This window comes from Gekko japonicus, unplaced genomic scaffold (assembly GCF_001447785.1).
Source record: "Gekko japonicus isolate JY-2015 unplaced genomic scaffold, Gekko_japonicus_V1.1 scaffold94, whole genome shotgun sequence".
Taxonomy (NCBI): domain Eukaryota; kingdom Metazoa; phylum Chordata; class Lepidosauria; order Squamata; family Gekkonidae; genus Gekko; species Gekko japonicus.
Genome location: NW_015174274.1, coordinates 1,971,699 through 1,994,618, shown reverse-complemented (window position 1 = coordinate 1,994,618; position 22,920 = coordinate 1,971,699). Strand labels below are relative to the sequence as shown.

The 22,920-nt window shown below is 40.5% G+C and overlaps 1 protein-coding gene across 1 annotated transcript in view; it reads right to left on the bottom strand.

The window, feature by feature from the left end:
* Window positions 1-314: 314 nt before the first annotated feature.
* The window catches only part of SLC39A12 (solute carrier family 39 (zinc transporter), member 12), a 38,717-nt gene continuing 16,111 nt past the window's right edge, over window positions 315-22,920 (bottom strand). Inside the window, exons 8-12 of the mRNA XM_015423751.1 lie at window positions 21,164-21,336; window positions 16,362-16,518; window positions 6,045-6,203; window positions 4,385-4,572; window positions 315-443 (exon numbers count right to left, since the gene is read on the bottom strand). Coding sequence (XP_015279237.1) covers window positions 315-443; window positions 4,385-4,572; window positions 6,045-6,203; window positions 16,362-16,518; window positions 21,164-21,336 — 806 coding nt within the window. The remainder of the gene's footprint in view (window positions 444-4,384; window positions 4,573-6,044; window positions 6,204-16,361; window positions 16,519-21,163; window positions 21,337-22,920) is intronic.

Sequence of the window (22,920 nt, the reverse complement as noted above, 5' to 3'; positions counted from 1 at the left end):
GTTCCTGAAGGTCCCTTGATCTTCTAGGAGCAGTGGGGGGAGGTCTCAGTGGGTTGCATTGGGGGAGAAAGAGGCAGGAAAGTCATCCTTTGCACTCTGGATCCAATCCAACACATTTAAACATTCCTAATTCTAAAAAAAGAACAGATATTTGAACCACAAATTAATAGTAATCTCCTTTGCTTCCAAAACAAATATATTCGCAGTTTTGTAATAAATTCATAGTTCACATTGAAGTTCTCCAGTTGTGAATCCCATTGACATGAATGGGAGTTGTCCAACAATCTGGTCTTTATAGAATACTTGTAGAAGATTTATATTTTAATCTTGTGTTCATATATAGCTAGAAGTAAGAGACACAGCCAACCTAATAGTAACCCAAGGTTCTGTAGGAGAAACATCAGCCAGGGTCGCTGTGATTGAACATGAGTCATTTCAGGAAGCTAAAAAAAGAATAAGACATCAGAATTAGAGCCAAAATAAAATAATCTGTTGGGGGGGGGGGTCTGATGGGAAACATGACATACTTTAATAGAAAAAACGTCTAAATCTCTAGTTTCTAAATAAGAGACAAATTTGTATTTTGTTTGGGACATTATATTATTTTACATCATCAGATGACAAAGTATGGGATTTCAGATCTTTTAGCATCACAATGAATAAAAGTTTATATCCATAATATTTTTAAAGATATCATTCCATGAAAAATATGTCCTGTAAGTAGTCATTCTTCTCCCTCATATTAAAGCAGCTTAAAAATTTTTGTGGCTGTATTATAGCTGTTTGAGGGTTGGTTAGCGGTGGCCAGAAGGTTGCTCAAATGGTCTTCTAATTCTTCTATTAAAATTGATGTAGCCTAAAAATACTTTCCTTTCACATTGAGTTCACTGTAATTCTCTCTTTTAGTTAAAAAAAGAGAAGAAGTATGCCATACAGAGATTCTTGGGCTGCTAACATTGGTGATAAAGATAGGAGTGGTGCGCTGGATGAGTTCTAGCGCCAACCAGCACCTGGCACCTGGTGGGAGAATGGGGGCAGAGACATGGGGGTGCCATTGGGTCTATTGGATGGCAACAGGGACTGGGTGACTGCTGGGAGGAGGTCTCCCACTATAGCAGAAGACCTGGCAATCTGTGACACTGAGGTCTGTAGGAAAATCTTCAGTTTAAAAAAAATTAAGCCTCATATCTTCCAAAATTCCCAGTACCACAAACATTCAAAAGCAGAGCATGCATGCTTCGAAGATTCTAAAGAACAAGGGACAGCTATTGAAAGCAGTGTGTATACTCAATGAGAGAAAACATGGCAAATGTGAGTGGGGAATGAGTACAACATCTTGGTTTGGTGTAGTGGTTAAGTGCATGGACTCTAATCTGGGAGAACCAGGTTTGATTCCCCACTCCTCCACTTGCATCTGCTGGATGACCTTGGGCAAGCCATAGTTCTGATAAGAGCTGTCCTTGAAAAAGAGCAGTTACTGTCAGAGCTCTCTCAGCCCCACCTACCTCACATGGTGTCTGCTGTGGGGTGGGGAGGGGAGGGGAGGGAAGGGAAGTTTGTAAGCCGCTCTGAGACTCCTTTGGGTAGTGAAGGGCGGGGTATAAATCCAATCTCTTCTTTTTCTTCTTCTTCTTCTTCTTACACTCAGGGTCTTAATGACTAATTGCTTAAATAAATTAATTGTATAAAAGGAAAGAGCCTAGAGAATGTAATGAGAAAATGTCAAGTATGCATGCCCACCCTTTGAAATATGTGCAGAATAATGTTAATGCTATTGGGAAAATTTGGAGGGAAATATGTGGACCTCTGCAGAAATAAAAATGTTGGCATAAAATTTGGGGGGAAATTTTAAAATATTAAATCTCCAGGAATTATTAACTGCCCCAATTATAAAGATATAAATTTGTATGGAAACAAATCTAATGGAAGAAAAAATCCAAAAACATTTCTGAAATAGACTGAAGCAAGGTCTGAAACTGAAAGAATGGTTAGTTAACATTTTAAATAAGACCCTGAACTTATGTACCATGCAGTACTAAACAGAGCTACACCCTTCTATCGAAGTCAATGGATTTAAAAGAATATAACTCTCTGTAAAAGACATTTTCTGTGCAATCCTAAACAGAGTTAACAACATAGAAAAAGAAAATGACTTCACCCCCCTCCCAATGGCAAACATGAAACAAATATATGAAAAGGCACAGAGCAGGTTAAATAAGCAAAAAGTAACAGCAAATACTAAGGTGAAACATAAATGTATATGATCAGGGTGTTAACACTAAAATACGAAATTTGGAAAGATAATGAATACACTAATTTGGAAAGATAATGAAAAAATTAAGGAAACTGTGGTGGAAATTGCAGTAGCACCCGTAATGTTTGCCGATAGCCACCGTTCAACCTGGTAAAGAGCAATTGAGGGGAAACTCCAGGAGCATGGCCTCTCCCCTCAACTCCTACTGCATCTTGGATACCAAAAAGCAAAAGAAACAAACAGTGGCTCTGGGACCACACCCTACAATCAGATTATTCTGCAGCATACCAAATCCTTCCAACCAGCAAATTATCTTATATCCCTTGAGATCTCCAAATATTGGAGAACCTTTACCCTTGCACATTTTAACATTCTACCCTCAGGCAGATAGCATCACGTTCCACTCCCTCTATGGCTCTGTCCATGCTATGCAGGGAACGTAGAGTCTATCAACCATGTTCTGCTACATCACCCATTCTACAATGACGTTCGATCTCAGTACATAGCCCAATTCTATCAACTCTATCAGGAAGATCTCAACAACTTCACGTCTCATCCTTCTTGCAGATATCTCCCAGGAGATAAATAAAGTAGTTATAATGGATTTTAAGTGTATTTTTATGTATTGTGTAAGCCACCCTGAGCCTGCCTTGGTGGGGAGGGTGGGGTATAAATTGAATAAAATAAATAAATAAATTTTGCCCTTGGGCATGTGGGATATGCAAGTGGCTGACCGAGTCTTAATAATAACCTCCCTATCTCCATCCCCTCAGAATCAGTGCTCAGTTTCTATTTTGTTCTATATCTTTATTTTATTTTATTATTATTTTATCCTTATCCTTATTATTACTGATCTTGTATCAAAATAAACTTTGAAGTGTAGTGGGAAAGGCAAAGAAGAAAGGTGGGGTACAATTTAGGCAGGATTATTTTCTCCTAAAATGCTACTTATAGGCCGAGTTCAGACTGGCAGTTTGGCCCGGCAGCCAAACATCTCAGGAGCATTTCAGTAGCAGATTAAAGGGGCGGGTTCACACAGGCACATCTATCAGGCGTCCCCCAGCCATACTCAAGCCGTCTTGTGCTGCTTCCCTCCTGAGTTTAAAAAGTACCAGGTGAAAGTGGTAGCAAACCATGTGTAGAGTGGGTTGATTCCAGTTCCCTGAGTGTGAACGCAAGTGCTGCTAAGACGGGAACAACCCGCAGTTGTTGATAAGAGGCACGGGCTGTTTCCACGACAGGTGCCCATGCACCCATGTGCATAGGCGCATGCAGCAGAGCACAGAAACAGCCGCTAACAGCCCGCCAGGGGCAGGCCAACAGTGCGAACGCTCCCTTGTGCTTCCTCCACAGTATTCTCCTGCTTCATTCGCTGCAGTGTAAATGGGAATACCGTGACCAGTCTGTTCCGGGTCTTATTTGCCATGACTTCCTAGCACTTCAAATTGCCAGTCTGAACTCGGCCACTTTCTGTGAAGAGAATGCCTCCGTTTGGAATAAGAATACACACACACATACACAGAGAGTTCTTTCTCTGTGTGTAATTAATCTTTTACTGATTTCCCCTCCCCCCCATGGCTAGTGGGAGCCTATGGACTTCAGTTTTAATAGCCAAAACCATGCAGAGGTAGAAGAATTAAACTCCCTCTACTGATCCAATCAAAGCCAAACATGGCAATAGTTTAACTTCAGAAAATGCTGGGAAGATCCATCTATGAATGTCGTAATGTTCTGTCTAATTTAATCATGCATATTTACTTATTTACTTATTTATATGCTGTCTCTTCAGAAACCTGCTCAAAAAAGGCAGCTTGATGGACTTGCACTTCCTGTGTCAGTGCTTCTGCCTAATGTGTAAATCCTCCCTAAATCGAAGGCACTTCGGGTACTGCATGTGAACAAAGCACAATATTGAAACCAGTTTAAGTTAAACAAGTCTGAATGTTATAAACTCTCCTGTGTGTGAAAATAAAGGAAAATGGAATCTAATCTAACAGTGCCATCTTTTCAGTGCAGTGACAGTAACTTTTGCTCCTCAGTATTATAGTAATGTGATTTTAACAGGACAATTTGTAATGAATTTTAATCTTTAAAAGATTAAGATGTACAAGTTGATATTGCAGTGCTTACCATTTCTGCTAATGATAAATACAAAAACATCCCAGCAGTGACAGTAAATATCCAGTTTTGAATCCAAGGGTTTGTTGATACTGAAAGGCCAATGTAAAGCCCTATAAAAGCAGTTAGGGCACTTATGAAATTCATTAAAATGGCAATTTTTGTAGAAAGCCCTGTACTTAGCAGTACCGCAAAATCTCCTGGGAAGACAGGAGGAAAAAGAGACATAAAATATTAATTGGCCAATAAAACACTAAGATAGAGTTCTCACTGCAAAATGTTACAGTACTTCCATACTTGACACTGAAAGAGTTGTCAGCCTCATTTGTGCAACTGATGTGAATTGTTAATGCAAAAGGCTTCAGTTTCACTTGTTCTTAAAGACAGTTTAGAATATGTCTCCAGGTGGGGCCTGGAGACTTCCTGGAATTACAACGAATCTCCAGACAACAGAGATCTATTTCCCTGCAGAAAATGGCTGCTTTAGAGAGGGGAGTCTATGACATTATATCCTCCTGAGGTTCCCCCCTCTCCAAACTGTGCCATCTCCAGGCTCTACCCACAAAATCTCCAGGAATTTCCCAACCCACAGTTGGCAACCCTATTTTCACAATGGAGGCAGTAACAGTTCCAGAGAGCAATATGAAAATGCAAAAATGGTATGGGGAGAAGCGAAATCTGCTTCTTCCCACATGCCACAGTTGTGAATATAATAGAGACACAGGCTTCCCAAGTACTTACCGTGATTCGGCAGGGGACGAAGACGTCTTCGCAGGATCATTCCTGCGGGGACAACAGACATGCTGCACCATGCCGTTGCCAGGAAGTGACGTCAGGCAACGCTTTGGCAATGGGGCCAGAAACTCGATGGTACCATAGAGTTTTCAGCCCCATTGCCAAAGCGTTGCCTGACGTCACTTCCTGGCTATGGCATGGTGTGTTACAAGGAGAAATGTTCCGGCCGGGGAGCATGTGTCTCCCGCCGGATTGCAGTAAGTACTTGGCAACCCTATAGAGACAGCATCCATCTGGGTAGCACAAAACTCCCACTGCATTTCTGATAACAAATTTATCTTGCCATCTCCCCCCAAACATGAGGACTTTGTAATTATAGATTGGTGCTAACCTGGTTGGAGGGACAGGACTGTCACTCACTTCATAAAGTGGCCATTAAGGAAAACTAGTTGCTGACCTGCAATCTACTACATGCACCTCATTAAAATGCCAACTCAGTTTCATATGTTTGTATATCTGCATGCCAGTAATATTTTATACTTCTACTAGTTAGCTGAAATACAATGAAGCTATTAATGTACATGCACACTGTAAATGGAAGGAAAATGTTACATGCTTCATTTATTCCTTTGTACTTTCATCAGTCATCAGTTTGGCAGCCCACCTACAAAGTTGCTATGACTCACAGCTGATGCCTGACCCATCCTACAAAAATCAGTGATAGAACACCATCCAGCTGCCACAGATCTTTCTTTTTCTCCTAGCCGGGATTAAAGAGCATCATTTCTTTAGAGTGCATTGTGGGAAAGTAAGTACTAATAATATACTATCATTCATATGCTAGAGTTGAACACAGTTTAAACCCATTTTTCAAGAAGGAAAAAGTAACAGTCCTTGACTTTGTGCCAGCTATAGAGAAAAATATGAACATGCTTACCCATCTCATGGGGAATTTCATGACATAAAATAGCAATTGTTGTTGTCACACCTGTTTCTGTTGCTGAGGAAAATGCCGCACCTATTACCAAGCCATCAGCAAAATTGTGTAGACTGTCACCCACCACAATCATAATGGCTAGAAAACTAATTCTTTTATCTAAAAAAAAATTCAGAAGAATTAATACTTTTAGTACAGTGCTGAAAGATGCTAGTGTAATAATGTTGCTCATTCACCTTAGTCCTGTTTGCATTTGATTATGATACAGCTTATCTGTGTATATAATGTTTTTATATAGAGTGGAAGCATTTACAGAAAGGATAGTGATCTCATAGGCTTGATGCCCCAGCAACATGTATTTGCCTATTGATTTTCTGATTCTTCCATCCTGGATACATGTTGTGCTTCAGAGAACACATTGAAAGGTGTGTGTGGGGGGGATGATTTTACTGTTATATTGTTTTTATGGGCAGCTGTTTCAAGGAGTTGGAGGACATGTTTTGTTCCATAAAATTATCCAGAATGGAAACCTTCTAAATGGTTATAAAAGAAACATATTTATGAACAATATTATGAACAAACATATTTATGAACAATAATATTGGCAGGCTAGCTACATTTCTTTGCCAACCTGCAGAACTAAACCTAGATGTCCCTGTTGCAAACAGTTGCTTCAAAAACATGAAAGATATATTACAGAACACAAGAGTAGCATGGAAATAGATAATACTGTTGCTCCATCACATGAAGTCTGTAACTAGTAATACATGCTCAAGAAGCTGAAATCCTGGCATGCCACATAATTCCATTATCTAGTTTTTAATATATGTATTCTAGCTATATATTTCTGGAATACAGGGTAAAAGCTGAATTGTGTCTGTGTGTGTGGTGTGTGTGTGTGTGTGTGTATGAGAGAGAGTAAGAGTATCAGGTTCAAAAGCAAGAAATTGCAAGTAAATAAATAGGTACCACTTCAGTGGGAAGGTAGCAACATTCTGTGCACCTTGGCGTTTAGTCATGCTGGCCACATTGACCACAAAGAAGTCTTCAGAAAGTGCTGGCTCTTCGACTTGGAAATGGAGATGAGCACCACCTCCTAGAGTCGGATTCAACTGGATTTCGAGCAAGGGAAACCTTTACCTTTAATTGTGCAAAGGCTTGCACTGTTAAGCATCCATTGAAAGACAAGTGTGTAAGATAGGACGCAGAGGCTACACATGCTGTGTGGTAGACTCGGTAGTTTGTTGGACAACTCTTGTTCAACTCTATGGTTACCAACCACCAGGTGAGTCCTGGAGATCTGGAATTACAACAGATCTCCAGATGACATCCGTTCCCCTGGAGGAAATAGCTGGTTTGGAGGGTGGTCTTGAAGGCATTATACCCCGCTGGGCTCCCTCCCCTCCCCAAACTCCACCCTCCCCAGGCTCCACCCTAGAATCGCCATGAAATTCCCAACCCAGAGTTGGCAATTCTAATAATCTTACTGGTTAAAAGTATCTTGGACAATTTAGTATTATTCAGTCTATGTTACTTCCAGGTTTGTGTGAAGATAAAATGCTCTGGTAAAGTAGAATAACAGTCTGGTTAACAACATATATTAAATGCAAATAAGTAGACTTCTGTTCACTTATGGACTTCTACATCCTCTTTGATGAGAATGGAAAATATACATTTATCTGTATAATGCCAGTATTTTCCTTTTATTGAAACCTCCCTGCATTCACAAAGAGCAACTGTTGCCACACACTGATCATCCTACGTATAGCATACTGTGATCCCCCCCCTATTTTTATTGAGTTTTAATTTTAAAAAGAATATCAAAATGCAATCAAACTAATTAAGAATGAAAGCACAAACTGTACAAAAGTACAGCTGGCATTACTGATAAGTTGCCATTACTTAAGGACAGAAAGAAGAAATTGAAAGTTCTGAGCCAGGGTGTATCCTGGTTTGTTGACAGTTTGGCTGACTTTGGTTCTTTTTTCTGTGTCCTTGATTTTTGGTCTATGGACATATGGATGTCAGTGAAGTAGGATCTCTAGCATTTCCTGTGTATGGTACAGTGCCATAGAGCTGATGTGAAACACAATATTGTTATTTTTGTATTCAAATGTGCTCTATATGGGCCAATTAATTTGTATGTTTTAGTCAATATTTCTGGATTGTAGTCCAATATCACATTGTGGAAAAACCCCTAGTTTTTGCCGATATAATTAGGATTGTTTTCAAAATTAGCTCTCCCCCATCCTTCTCCTACATCATGTTGTCATCAAGACTTCATAGTTGTTGGCTTTATCTTTCCCCTCTTTCCTCCAAGACCAACATTTCTCCGCCAGTCATAGGAAGAGCAAAAATGCAGTTGCAGGCCATCCCCACAATAAAGACTGATAGTTGACAGATACTTTGATCCCACTGTGCTCACTAGCAAACAGTTTGTTGTTGTTCAGTTGCACAGTCAAGTCCAACTCTTCGCACCCACATGGACCACATCATGCCAGGCCCTCCTGTCTTCTGCTGTCCTCCGGAATTTCGTTGCATCAATAACACTGTCTAACCATCTCATCCTTTGCCATCCTCTTCTTCTTTTAGCTTCAATCTTTCCCAGCATCGGGGTCTTCTCTAGTGAGTGCTCCCTTCTCATTTGGTGGCCAAAGTATTTGAACTTCAGCTTCAGTATCTGGCCTTTTAGAATTGACTGATTTAATCTCCTTGCACCATATCCAGCACCATAATTTGAAAGCATCTATTCTTCGGCATTCAGCCTTCCTTATGGTCCAACTCTTGCATCCATACATTACTACTGGGAATACCATTGCTTTAACCATATGGACCTTAGTTGGCAGGGTGATGTCTCTACTGTCTATTATGCTGTCTAGGTTTGCCATAGCTTTCCTCCCAAGGAGGAGGATCCAAGTGATCTTAGGTCCAAGGAACATGAGGACTATTTTGCCTTGTTCAACAGACCAGAAGATCAGTGTGTGTGTATCATTGTTTTCAGATAATTCCAGTAAATGCTCTGCCCCCAAATTATGTAACTATCTCTTTAATGCAGAAGAAGAAGAGGTCAACACGATGGGGAGAAAAGGAACAAGAGAAGATACTTGGGCAAAATTATCCCAAATACTAGTACAATTATATTACAGCAAATGGCTATACCATTATGAAGAAGAAAAGTAGGTTTTTATACCCATTTCTTTTGTACCTTAAGGAGTCTCAAAGTGGCTTAAGATTGCCTTCCCTTCCTTTCTCCACAACAGGCACCTTGTAAGGTAGGTGGGGCTGAGAGGGTTCTGGGAGAACTGTGACTGGCCCAAGGTTACCCAGTTGGCTCCATGTGAAAGAGTGGAGAATCAAACCCAGTTCTCCAGATTGGAATCCACGTTTATTAACCACTACACCACACTGACTCTCATTTTATATTATTAGAATGTGATGACTGAACAGCATGAAGACATCCAGAGACGGATTAAGATAATGACATGGAAACTGGCACTGAAGAAAAAGCAGTATTATGTCCTCGAACTGAAACAAGACCTTTCTATATAGAGGACAAAACTAAACAGTATTCAAAAGAGAATGATACTACCAAAACATTTTGGAGTCATGATCAAACTGTAGTATCATAAGAAAAATGGAAATAGGTTGATCAAAAGATTATTTTTAAAATGACATTACAAGCAAAAGTGATGACTATGGATAAGTTACAAATATTCCTATGTACTATTTTCACAAGAGACTTAGGTGCTTCTGATAACTTGCTATTGGTAGAAAGAATCAGAAAGGATCTTTAATGAGAATTCTGTGTCTGCCTGCCTGCTTGTACCTTTCGGCATTACATAAAAGTGGCATATGGGGAAAAAAATGTTTTTCTAGCCTACGTAGTTTCCATGGAGGTGTGATTTTTCTGACACACAAAAATAAAAATAGTGGCAATGGTGTTTCAAAGTATGCAACAAAATAAAGGTATGAATTAATATGAATCAAAATGGCTTCTTTGCTCCAGACAGGAAATATAAGCAACTCCTAATGGCACCTGAAGCTCTAAAATGTGTAGGTTTGTCAACTGGCCTAGAGGAAAATGTCCTATGCTATTAATAGAGGTTTAAAACCACATGAGGAAAGGTTGAAGCATATCTCTCCACATTACCATACACACCAGAGTGCATCAGGGCTCTACATGGATGTTGCCCTTTAAAAAATCCTGGGAGGATGTCAGAACCTCTCATCTGTTTTGGCCCATTATTAAAAGATGTCATTATTTTGCGTCAAATCTATGTAATGAGGATTGTGGAACACAGTCATTTAAGAAATATGTCCTGTCTGAATAACTTTCACATGTTACTTTGAGACACTGACTGCACTCTGAAGCCATTGCAAAGTAGTCATGTAAATGTCATTACCATGTACACAAGCATTGTAGCACACGGCAGCACAAGCAAAATGTAACACTAGTAAAGCTAAATTTGCAGTGGTATACAAAATGTTCATTCAAAACCAGCTCATCACATGGTGACAACATCCACACAATCATTTCAAACCATCTTACTTGGCTGGAATTAACCCTGAGATGGGTGTTTCCCTATGATTAGTGCATATTTAGATGGAAGTGCCAAAGAATAGATTCTTTTGAACTATGGTGCTGGAGAAGACTCTTGAGAGTCCCTTGGACTGCAAGGAGATCAAATCAGTCAATCCTAAAAGAAATCAACCCTGACTGTTCCCTGGAAGGCCAGATAATGAAACTGAAGTTCAAATACTTTGGCCACCAAATGAGAAGGGAGCACTCACTCGAGAAGACCCTGATGCCGGGAAAGATTGAAGGTCAAAGAAGACGGGGATGGCAAAGGATGAGATGGTTAGACAGTGTCATAGATGCAACGAACATGAAATTGAGCAAACTTCAGAGGACGGCGGAAGACAGGAAGGCCTGGCATGCTCTGGTCCATGGGGCCACGAAGAGTCGGACTTGACTGTGCGACTGAACAACAAAGATGGAAGTAAGAAAAAGCTTTCCTATTCTTGAGCTACCTGTTCATATTAAGTGTACCCTGGGCAATTTAATTCATATTAATATACAGTTCCCACAAATTTTTTAGAAGTCTCGTTACAATGCATGAAAAAAATGAGAATTTTGTTCTCACAGAATTTGTTTGTTGGGGAAACAAATGAGAAGGCAATGGCAGTATAATGAACCTCATAATTATAAGGTTGGTTGGATGGCAACAAGTCTTTACAAGGAGATTTAAATATATAGCTGGACAGTATAATGTAATTATGCCTACAGAGATAGAGAGGGAATGAGAATGAGCTTGAATTAACAGAGGTTACATACTTTTAGTCCCTCAGACCTATCATCAAATTCAGAGGGGGGACAGTGGTGCCATTTACTATACAGCTCTTCAGGGACCACCCACCTTCCTTGTTCCTTTTTTTATACTTACGTTTCCTGGTGACTGCATTCTTATCTGGTGAAATTTCAGTAGGGTCAGAATCCTTAGGACTTTGCTAATTAAATTAAGAAATAATAAATAATTGCTAACGGTTTTTTAAAACTTTTGTTTTATTATATAGACAGAACATATTTGTATATGATGGTTTTTTGAGAAAATAGTGATAATTTATAAACTGACATTTGACCTATCAAACTTCTGACAGTGTTCTGGGGAGAAAGGTTGGAAGCAGAACTGAAGAAACAGATAATGTGCTGGGTGTTTTAAAATGGAAGTGAGTAGATATTAGTGACAGAGGAGCAGTAAAGGCATAGGTATCAGAGACCACAATATCTACAGGCAGAAAGTTGAGTAGGAGGGAGCTAGGGATGGGCATGAACCAGGTCACAAACTGAACTGAAATCCAGCCACAAACTTCCATGAACTTTTAAGGCAGTTCATTCAGATCTGTGTGTTCACAGGGAGCAAAAAGCAGGGGTTTAAACCTCTGCTTTCTCCTCCCTGCAAAAGCTGCCAAAACATCCCTGTGAAAGCCACCAAAAGATCAGAAACAGCTGAGCTCCAGGGGCAGCCTGATCTCACGGCTCAGGTGTTTTGGGCTAAAAACAGCTGAGCTTGTTTCCGCAGCTCAACTGTTTCCAATCTAAAACAGCTGAGCCATGGGGCAGCCTGCTCCCATGGCTCATTGTTTAGATTGGAAACAGCTGAACCACAGGAGCAGCCTGCTCCCATGGCTCAGCTGTTTTTAGAGCCCAAAACACCTGAGCCATGGGAGCAGGCTGCCCCCATGGCTCATCTGTTTCAGGCAAAGACCTCACAAACCTGGTTCAGTTTGTGTGCAAACCAACTGGGATTGTGGTTTGGTTCGTGGCTCACCCACAAAGCACGAACTGAATTGCAGTGTTGTGGTTTATGCCCGTCCCTAGTAGGATCTTAGTTTTCATTAAGAATGCTAATTAATTTTCTGGAATACAACCTTGATTCCTGCACAGAACAGATGAAAGTGCACTTCCTGTTAATCTGTTCATGTAGATTTTATGTGTATCTGCTATCTGTGATATTGCATGTGATTTTCCTGAATGGGTACTAATAATGTATCATACTTTTTTTAGTACATCATTGAACTGTCTCCATCATTGGCCGAGATAATATTTGAAGCATGGAAAAATATTTAAATTTCTTTCTAGGTATTAACTGACACATTTTTATCCAACCCAATTAAGTTATGTGTTTTATGGCAATTTTACTCCAAAATATCAACATTTTAGTTTATGTTTCTGAGATAGTATTGGAATAAGAGATCAGCAATACATGTTGCAGATTTATAATAATGATCCCATTAGGTTATGAAAACTAGTATGCTTTGCTGAAATTTCTTCATTAGTTAATCCAGATGAGTTTGGGGGGGGGGGATGCATATTCCCAAAGATATTGATAGTCTGTAGATTTTACCTGAACGTACTTAGTTATGCCCACATTTCAGAATAGGTGAATAAATGAGTATCATACTGGCAAAAGGGATATAGAAGGATATACCATGTGTCAGTGTTTCTAATTTGCATAACCTTTACTAGTGTTTCCAGCAAGTCTGAGATAGGCCAAGAAAGAAGAAATGAATTTGCATTTTTTATATAAAGGCAAAGATGATTATGAGGTCATAATAGTAACCTACCAACTGTATAGTTGAAGTAGATTTGTCTCTGCCTGAATGGCTGTTTGATTCACATTTCACTGGAAGGTCACGGGAATGCCCCGAGTGCTCATTATCTAATGAAGGGCCCTGCTGGATGAAGATGCTTTGCAATTAGTTCTGAAGCTAGATGAATGGAAACAGGTGCCACTTTGTCAGTTAGTTTCATGTTGAGACTTTACAATTAACATGACCGATATACATGATTGTCTTTTAAAATATTAGATGAATGTTAGTTCTGATAAACATTTACAGATGCTCTGCGAAATGTACATCATAAACCACCATACTTTTCAGTAAATTAGTTCTCAACATTAGATCAACATTTATACTGAGAGGTTCACAAATTCGTCTTAATAAATAATGTAATGGCTTTTAAAACCTCAACATAGTTGAATTTAAAGGTAAAGGTAAAGGTTCCCTTGCTCGAAAGCCAGTCGAATCCGACTCTAGGGTTGCGGTGCTCATCTCCGTTTCAAAGCCGAAGAGCCAGCGCTGTCCGGAGACATTTCCGTGGTCATGTGGCCGGCATGACTAAACACCAAGGCGCACGGAACGCTGTTACCTTCCCACCGAAGTGGTACCTATTTATCTACTTGCAATTTCTTGCTTTCGAACTGCTAGGTTGGCAGGAGCTGGAGCTAGAGACAGGAGCTCACCCTGTCTTGCGGAACCCGGGTCTTGAACCGCTGAACTACCGACCTTCCACAGCCTGCAGTTCAGCGTCTTAACCACTTGAGCCACCGCAGCTCCTTAGTTGAATTTACATCACTCTTAAAATCTAACCCAGTTTAATCATTAAATACAGTAAAATCTGATTCATTTAAGGGCACTGGGGGAAATCCAAAGCAGCCAATATTTATTAAAGTATGGAAAAATAAAATTGCCATTTCCAGAATGGCTACATTGCTGTGGAACTGTATCAGGTAAAGCTGTGTGTGTGTGTGTGTGTGTGTGTAAAGTGCTGTCAAGCTGCAGCTGACTTATAGAGACCCCAGCAATGGGGTCTCTATAAGTCAAGTGAGAAGCAGAGGTGAGAAGCAAGTGAGAAGCAGAGGTGGTTTGCCATTGCCTTCCTTTGCAGAGCTTTTTTTGGTGGTCACCCTTCCAAGCACCAATCCTTCTTAGCTTTTGAGATCTTATACCATGCCGCCTCCCACCCACCCCCCTCAAGTAAAACTATCATGTTTGAATAACAAATTATCATCCGGCTTTTTAAAAACCTTTTTGTTCTTGTACACAATTCTCCTTTGGGTCCAAGTCCAAATTTCCCTGAAGGTTTGGGTATGTAAAATATTAGCAACAGAAACTTAGTCATTTGAAGTAACATTTAATATCCTTCTGTGGAGAGATTTAGTGGAATATCTCATCTTGTGTTATGTGGTATTCTTAAGATACAAAAGGGGAGGAAGGTAATACATTCAGATACATGAGGCAAAAACATAAAGAATCAAAACCTCAAAGAGCTGTTCCGTAAAAAAGAGAAAAAGAAATTTACTGTGGCCCAATATATTTCAACCCATAAAAATCTTTTGGGGTATAAACCGACCAGTGTTTACACCACAATCCTCTGTAGCTCTGCATAGAATTGCAGTTGAAAAAATGGTTTGGTCCCCCAAAAGATCCTTCTGAACGGAAATGTATTGGCCTACAATCATTTTGGATTTGGTATTTTAAAATTTTATTTATTGTTATTTTTTATAACGAATATTATTAAAAGTTTACAAATGAAGAAGGAAAAGGAAAACCACAAAAGGAAAATACAGTTGTAGCAATTATAAGAAAACAGAAAAAGGAATAACTTACAATTCATTCAATTATTTATTTTTGGAGCACCTCTTTGAGGTTTTGCCTTTCTTCTCCCTCCCCCATTCTGAGATGCCACAGTATTTGCATATACCAGAGTAAGTAAAGACAAGACTGCTCTCCCACACTGGTTCCGAGGCAGAGTTGTGATCTGCAGTATTATGTAGTGACCTGGCAATTCTTAGTTTCTTCTAGGAAATTGCTTTGCCTGTTTTTGTAGATCTTTGTAAAGCAAGAATTAGATGTGAGACTTACTAAAGTGAAATGTGACAGGTTGTCTGATTATTGTGCAAAAAGGAGATGATAAACAACCTCATACCCTTAAGACCTTCAGGCAATGAACACAAAGATTCATGGCAGATGGTCTGAAGGTCCATACTACAGATATTGGTTTGATTGGCCATCACAAAAAAAGAAAGATGTACAGTCTTGTAAAAGACAACAGGAAAACCTGGGGGGGGGGGCTTTCTCTTTGGTAGATCACAGCCATCATGTAAACCTATTGCAGCTGGCATAAAAGGTAAAAGAAGACAGGAGGAACCTCACGTCGCTATTACGCTCTGGGAACAGTTTGTCATGGCTAAAATTACAGACCTAAATTGAGAGGCCCAGACACCATACACCACATCACACATGAAATTTAAAAGGCTCTGGTCACCGGTGGTGAATTATATGCCGAAACACGAAATACTTCCCACAAACCTCAATTATCATAGGTGGTTGTTCTTATAACACATCATCAATTTCATTATTTGAATAGATGTATAAGTCTACATCTACTGTTCGGTCTCTAACACCCACTTACGGTACAAAAGTTCAGAGTAGCCATAAAATAAAATAAAGAGTAAATTATAGTCAACACGATCATCAAGGTTTTTACCCAGGATCCTTATAGTTCAGAGTTTAACCGTTACATACAATGATTACAGCTCTTATCTCCCTTTGTTGTATACCCTCCTGTCGTTTTCGAGTTTGTGATATTTCTTTTTCTGTATTCAACTGTACTATTAAGTAAAAGAATAAAAATATTTTAAAAAGGCAAATGATACCAGCACTAGCCTGAAGTCATTGCTATCTATGGCTAGCTAGCTATAGCTGTCAATAACAAGCATACAGTGTTCTGTGTTTTGTGGTTGTTGTTTGTATCCAGGAGATTCTAAACATTAGCAACTATATTATTTTACATATTATTAAACTTTGATAAAAGAAAGTTAATTTAAAAACAAAAGACAAATGTGATTATAGAAAAATGAACACTGACCCATAAAAACTGCTCAGAAAGCAAAAAAATATTTTAACTGTTAATGAACAACATATTTGTCTTTCCAAGCAGTTATCAAAAATTATTGAGCAAATGAAAAAATTAACTTGCATGGTCATGTGGTGACACCAAAAGAACAAATCCCTTTTCAATCAGAAAAAATACATGAATTCCTCCAATCAAAGCCAGCATCTTCCAGACATGCACTTTTCCTCCATAGAAATATTCAGTTTCTTGTGCTTCATGTGTGTGTAAACCAAGAATCTAGAAATAAAGCAAGCAGATAATTATTTTATGATTTGTTGTGATATTCTCCTTTGATCTTATTAGCAATTCACTGTCTCAGTTAGATCAAAGGAGCCATATTTAAGAACTTTCAACACTTATTTGTTAGCTTTTCTGGCTCTTTCAAGATGCTTGACATATTTTATTTATAGGTTTATATCCCTGTGAACCAAAACACTGTGTCTTGCTTACATATAGACCTATTATGCAACTGTGTTTTCCATCACTTTCAGCGTACATGTCTGTTGAGTCCCCCCCCTTCTGCATACGTTTTTTCCCCCTTTAGTTCCGCCTTGCTTTCTGGTTGGTTTTTCCTCGCATTTTCTGAGAGCACTGTTGTGGTGAGTTATTTTTTCGATCACTTCAAGATCAAAGCAGAACCAAGAGCATAACAACTCCATTGTCAGCCCTCTTCTGCCCCTTGATGCCTACCCCCCCCTGCCCACATCAACATTGTTCCAGCCATTCAACCACCTTGCTCCATCCCCCTCCTTCAGTGCGATACAACCACTTTTAATTTTGTAAAAATTTAGTGGTATGTGACAAGCAAATAAAATGATAATGAAGGCTCTAAATCCCCAGTACCCATTTTTGTTTATTTGTTTGTTTTGTGGTGAAAATTAAGCAATAGGACACTAGTGTAATGGCCACCTCCCATCTGTTCTGGTTTTTAAAATTTTTGTAATTCAAGTTTGCTCTACTATATTCTCGTAATTATTTTATTAAATGATTTCATTGAACGCATCCAATTAGGACTTAGGCAGTCACTCATATTTAATGTCGTGAATTGTGCCAGCATGTGCAAAACAAAGAATCTCAGTGCCACACTGGTGATGAAATTTTAAAAAACCAAACAACCAATCATAAATTGATGTTTTAAATAAACATGGTAAAGGTAAAGGTTCCCTTGCTCGAAAGCCAGTTGAGTTTGACTCTAAGGTTGCGGTGCTCATCTCCGTTTCAAAGCCGAAGAGCCAGCACTGTCTGAAGACGTTTCCGTGGTCATGTGGTCGGCATGACTAAGCACCAAGGCACACGGAATGCTGTTACCTTCCCACCAAAGTGGTACCTATTTATCTACTTGCAATTTCTTGCTTTCGAACTGCTAGGTTGGCAGGAGCTGGAACTAGAGACAGGAAGCTCACTCCGTCTCGAACTGCTGAACTGCTGGACCTTCCACAGCCTGCAGTTCAGTGTCTTAACCACTTGAGCCACCGCAGCTCAAGTGTTACACACCAGCAAATTATCAATAATGCGCAGATGCAAAAAAAGGCAATAATGGGTTCTATTTCTTTTTGCAGAGTATCACTAGAGAGCATGCACAAACAAAAAAAAGTGCAAGGGAATGATGAAGCTGTGGTGCCTCTGACCTGGTGACACAAGCCATTCCATCAGAAAATCCATATAATTGCTGCATGTGCAATAACCTCACTCAATGCACAATGCAAATTACTCTGAAGGGAAAGTGGAGATGCAAAACAAATTGCTGAAATTGAATCAGAAATTTGTGGATCAAAAGCACAGAAAATCAAAAGTAAGCAGAGTATGAGTATAAAGCCATACACACACATGCTCAACATAATGGGAGTTTTTCCCTGGCATGTACAGCTAAACAAATTTGATGGCAGGAAAACTTAGATAGAGGGCATTCCAGATTCAATTTATTTATTTATTTATTTGTTTGTTATTTTGATTTATACCTCGCCCTCCCCGCGAGCGGGCTCAGGGTGGCTAACATTAGTCGGTACCCAGTACCATAAAACCATATACAAAGCTTAAAACATTTAAATATAAGCATTGACAGTAAACATTAAAACATTAGAACACTCCAATAATTAAAGTGCTAGTGATGGTAATGGTTCTTTCCAACTTAGTGATCTTCAGCATAGAGCTATGATGTAATATGCTTTCCAGACCAGGGCCGGCCCGTAACCATAGATGGTGGTGGTGTGGCGGCTCCTAATTGAAAGCCTGGTGGAAGACCTCCATCTTGCAGGCCCTGCAGAACTGCAGAAGGTCTTGCAGGGCCCTGATCTCTTCCGGGAGCTCATTCCACCAGTATGGAGCCACCACTGAAAAGGCCCTGGCCCTGGTGGCAGCAGCCTGGCATCCTTAGGTCCTGGAACGGTCAGTCGGTGTTGTGTTCCTGACCGTAGTGCTCTCTGGGGTATATATGGGGAAAGGCGGTCCCGCAGGTATGTCGGTCTCTGGCCATATAGGACTTTAAAGGTCAAAGCCAGCACCTTGAAGCAAATTCGGTATGCTACTGACAGCCAGTGCGGTGCCTTCAGCACAGGCTGGATGTGCTGCAGCTTCCGGATTTGTGACAAGGGCAGCCCCATGTAGAGAGCATTACAGTAGTCTAGTCTCGAGGTGACCATCGCATGGGTCACTGTAGCCAGGTCGTCACGGCTGAGGAAGAGAACCAACTGCCGAATCAGCCAAAGATGGTAAAAGGCCTACTTAGCAGTGGCTGCTACCTGGGCCTCCATTGTTAAGGAGGCGTCAAGGAGCACTCCCAAGCTCCTAACTTCTGGCACTGGTACCAATGGTGCCTCACTGAAGGTCGAGAGTGGGAACCCTGCCCCCAAACCGCCCCAACTCAGGCACAGGACCTCCGTCTTCACCAGGTTCAGCTTCAGCCAACTCAGTCTGAGCTGAAGGTGCCACTATGGAAAAAGCTCTTTCTCTGGTCACTGTATTTCTGAGGGTGCAGCCATACAGTGCAGGCCTTCTGATGCAGATCTTAACTGGGGGTTTTGTTTGTTTGTTTTTGCTGCAGATAATAATATTGGGCACCAAGCTGCCAATGCCAGATTCTTCACTCTGATTGAGTTGATTTGTTTAACTGGAGCATAATCAACCTCTGGCATTACTATTACACATAAAATCCCCCTCTGCCAGGTAGGTGAAGGAAGCCAGAAGGAAGATTTTTATGATGACAGGTCTCTCTGCCTTATCCCAAAGATGGCCTGAATAGCTCCAAGTTTCTAACATCAGTGCATTCTTGGTACAGCTAGGAGTCATACTACGGATGGGCTTAGAAAGGTTCCCCTTTGTTGCAACCAGCTGTCCAGTAGTGTAAGAGTGGGATATATGTGTGTGGCCTTTACATATCCACCTCTCAACCCAAGTATGGGACTCTAAGTTTGTGCACACCTAGGTATGTACTTGCAGTGATATATGGGGAAAATACAATGGAAGACAAGAAATAGGGTAATCTTTAAACTAGCTGAATCAATCTTTATTGCATACAGTGACAGAAAGCAAGTAAGAAAGACATAAAAAGATGCAATGCAAAGAAATCAATGTTACACACAAATACAGGGAATGCAGTAGAGAGCAATTTAAGCAGTTACGATGCGTGAGATGTGTCCACCCAGAGCTAGTTCAGGTAAAACCCACCCATGGATGTGTGTGCAGTATCTCCAATGAGAAGAGGGACCAGAAGGAAGAGGAGGTATGACTGATCCAAGAGGGAAGGCTTGAGATTGAATTGGACACTGATTGTGGAGGATAAAACTGCACAGTTAAATTTCCTTCACCAGGGTTCTGAGAAGAATGGAAGTTGCTTCCACAGGAATGAATTATTTGTATGGATCATTTTTACCCAGTTGACACCATCCCTCCTCCCAGCATGATACCCAATGTGTGGAAAGGTCTCCCCAACAGAGGGGAAAGCGCCCTTGGGGTCATTTGGGCTCAGAAAACAGCAAGGTGGAAAGGACAAAGTCCCTTCTTCCTCCGCACCACAATCCCAACCTGAATTGGACCCCTGCAGTACTTCTAAATGGAGTTGCCACTGGGAAGGAACTTGCAGCTACAATATAGCTGCAAGTCCCCATGGTGCACTTGTGTAAAAGGTAGCTTGTAGTTTGGCCCTAAAGTATGTAGTATATTGCAGAACTCTTTCACAGACATTCATAATTGCATGAAATGTTTTAATGTTGACATATTCTGATTCTAGATAAAAATATAGAAATGTTTAAAAAGCACTTAACAGTTGCAGAACAATGCAAAAAAAATCCTACATGAATGAGCATAGTTATTGATTATCTAGCACTTTACCTTAATGTATACTGCCTGCCACCAGTATTTTCTACCAACAATATCAGTGCAAATAGATATTCCATTTTAAATGTTTAATGTCTGGCTGTCTGACAACTAACTTGTATCTGCATACTATGTAAAAGTCCTGTAACAGTCCCATCAGAAGCAGACCAGCTATTTAAATTACAGGAAAATCTCCCAGTAGATCACCAATCCAGCATTGACGCCAGATTTGGAGGAGGAGGCAGGGGATGATGCCCATTGTTGGTGCTGCTGGTTTGGTCTGAGCTGAGAGGCCCTTTCAGCACTGGCTTATGGTGCCACAGGGGCCATTCAGCTTGTCCTACTCCTGGGTGATTTTAACTTTCCAGTCTACTATGGAAGTCTTACTGACTTTAATGAGCTGGAAACACAACCTGACTTTCTTAAATTACAGTTATTGAAATTTTGCTTGCTCTGTGTATATAAAACACACCACTAGACTAAAGGAGTTCTAAGAAAGGTAGAGTATAGCAAATAGAAGTTTCAGTATAAAGGGACATTTTACATCTGAGCATGCCAGCACGAACCATACCTGTGGAATAAGATGTAGCAGAGCATCTCCAGAGAGGGTTCCTACTGCTAACCCCACAAAAAGTTGTAAAACAAGAGTGTAGCTTTCTTGACAGGAATTGAATAGAATGAGAGCTGTGCCAAACATTGATCCAAGTGTAATAAGTAAGACTGCAGCAGTGCTGTATCCATATTCTGCACAGAAAATAGACAAAAAACAAGAGCGCTTAAAACCATGATTGTTATAATGAAATGAACTCAAAAGGTCATTTTTTGAAAGCCAACATACAAGTGAAAGAACTCATTAGATGAACGCCAAGTCCCACAGATTATCAAAGCACTTATGTCCACGTAAGTATTTTCAGAAGAGGATTAGGGAAGACTGTGATTCTGTGGCAGGTGAAGCAAAGAAAAGAAATAAGCAAAGCTGAGTAGGTGAACCTAGGTCAGGCAAAATGAAGGCAAGTTGAGAAAAGAGGATCCAGTGAATCAGAAGGATATATTAGCCTCACCTGGTGTAAGACAATACATTGCACAGTTGGAGAAAAATATGATGTGTGACTGCTTATCTAGGGCAAACTAATGGATTGAAAATACTCTGATGTGACACCTATGCTATTAAGTAGATACTGAGGTATGAAAAAATATAAGCAATGTATTAGAAGTAGGGTTGGATCAATGTCACTCAGTCCATTCAATACTTGTCCTGAGATTTTGCTGCATCAAAAATTCCATTCTTAATTTTTTTCCATATAGCATGTATCTTTGTTTTTTTAAATAATACACACATTCAACACATAAACATACATACATACATACATACATGGGGGGAGATCTTTCACGTAATTATAATACTTGTACCTAATAACTAAACCATGGCCTCGGTCACACAGGCCGGATATCGCGGGGGGGAGGGGTGGCTGTTTGCCCCAGGGCAAAATAACGCGCGGTTGCGCCAGCAGACGTACCGTGGAGGTCCCGTGGAAGGGGGGAGGTGCCAAGCACACCACAATCCTGTGCCATGGCAAAGAAGCGGCGCGGCAAATGGGTGTTTTGTTTTCCGGACACCAAAGTGTGTGCATGCCCCGTTGGGTGCTTGTGCACATCCCATGGACAGTTGAAAAGAAAACACCTTTATACGAGGGGGCATGGGCGGGCGCCGGAACTACCACCGGAAACGTGATCAGACGCCCGCCCTTGCCCCGCGGTTACCGGAAACTAGTACCTCCGAGGTACTAGTTTTTAACCGTGCGTCTTCGGCAGGAAGCCTCGGGTTCACCACGGGAGCTCTATGCTTCCCAGATGTGGCGGTGAGATCGCGCCCGGAAAATCCGCCTATCTTCCGTCTCTCTAGTGTGCCTAATGCTCCGTGTGACCGCAGCCCATATTGGTCAAATGTTGATCTAAAAAAAAATTAGTCTTTTGTTGCCAGTATAACAAACTCTCTTCTCTGTATCCTCACATGTATTGTTTGACTATATAATCTTTGTTTTTGTGTATATTTAACATTTTAAATATTTGCTACAATCTATAATCCCATACCATGCCAACCTAGCAGTTCGAAAGCAAGAAATTGCAAGTAGATAAATAGGAGCTGCGGTGGCTCAAGTGGTTAAAACGCTGAACTGCAGGCTGTGGAAGGTCGGTAGTTCAGCAGTTCGAGACCTGAGTGTGCCGCATGACAGAGTGAGCTCCCATCTCTAGTTCCAGCTCCTGCCAACCTAGCAGTTCGAAAGCAAGAAATTGCAAGTAGATAAATAGGTATCACTTCAGTGGGAA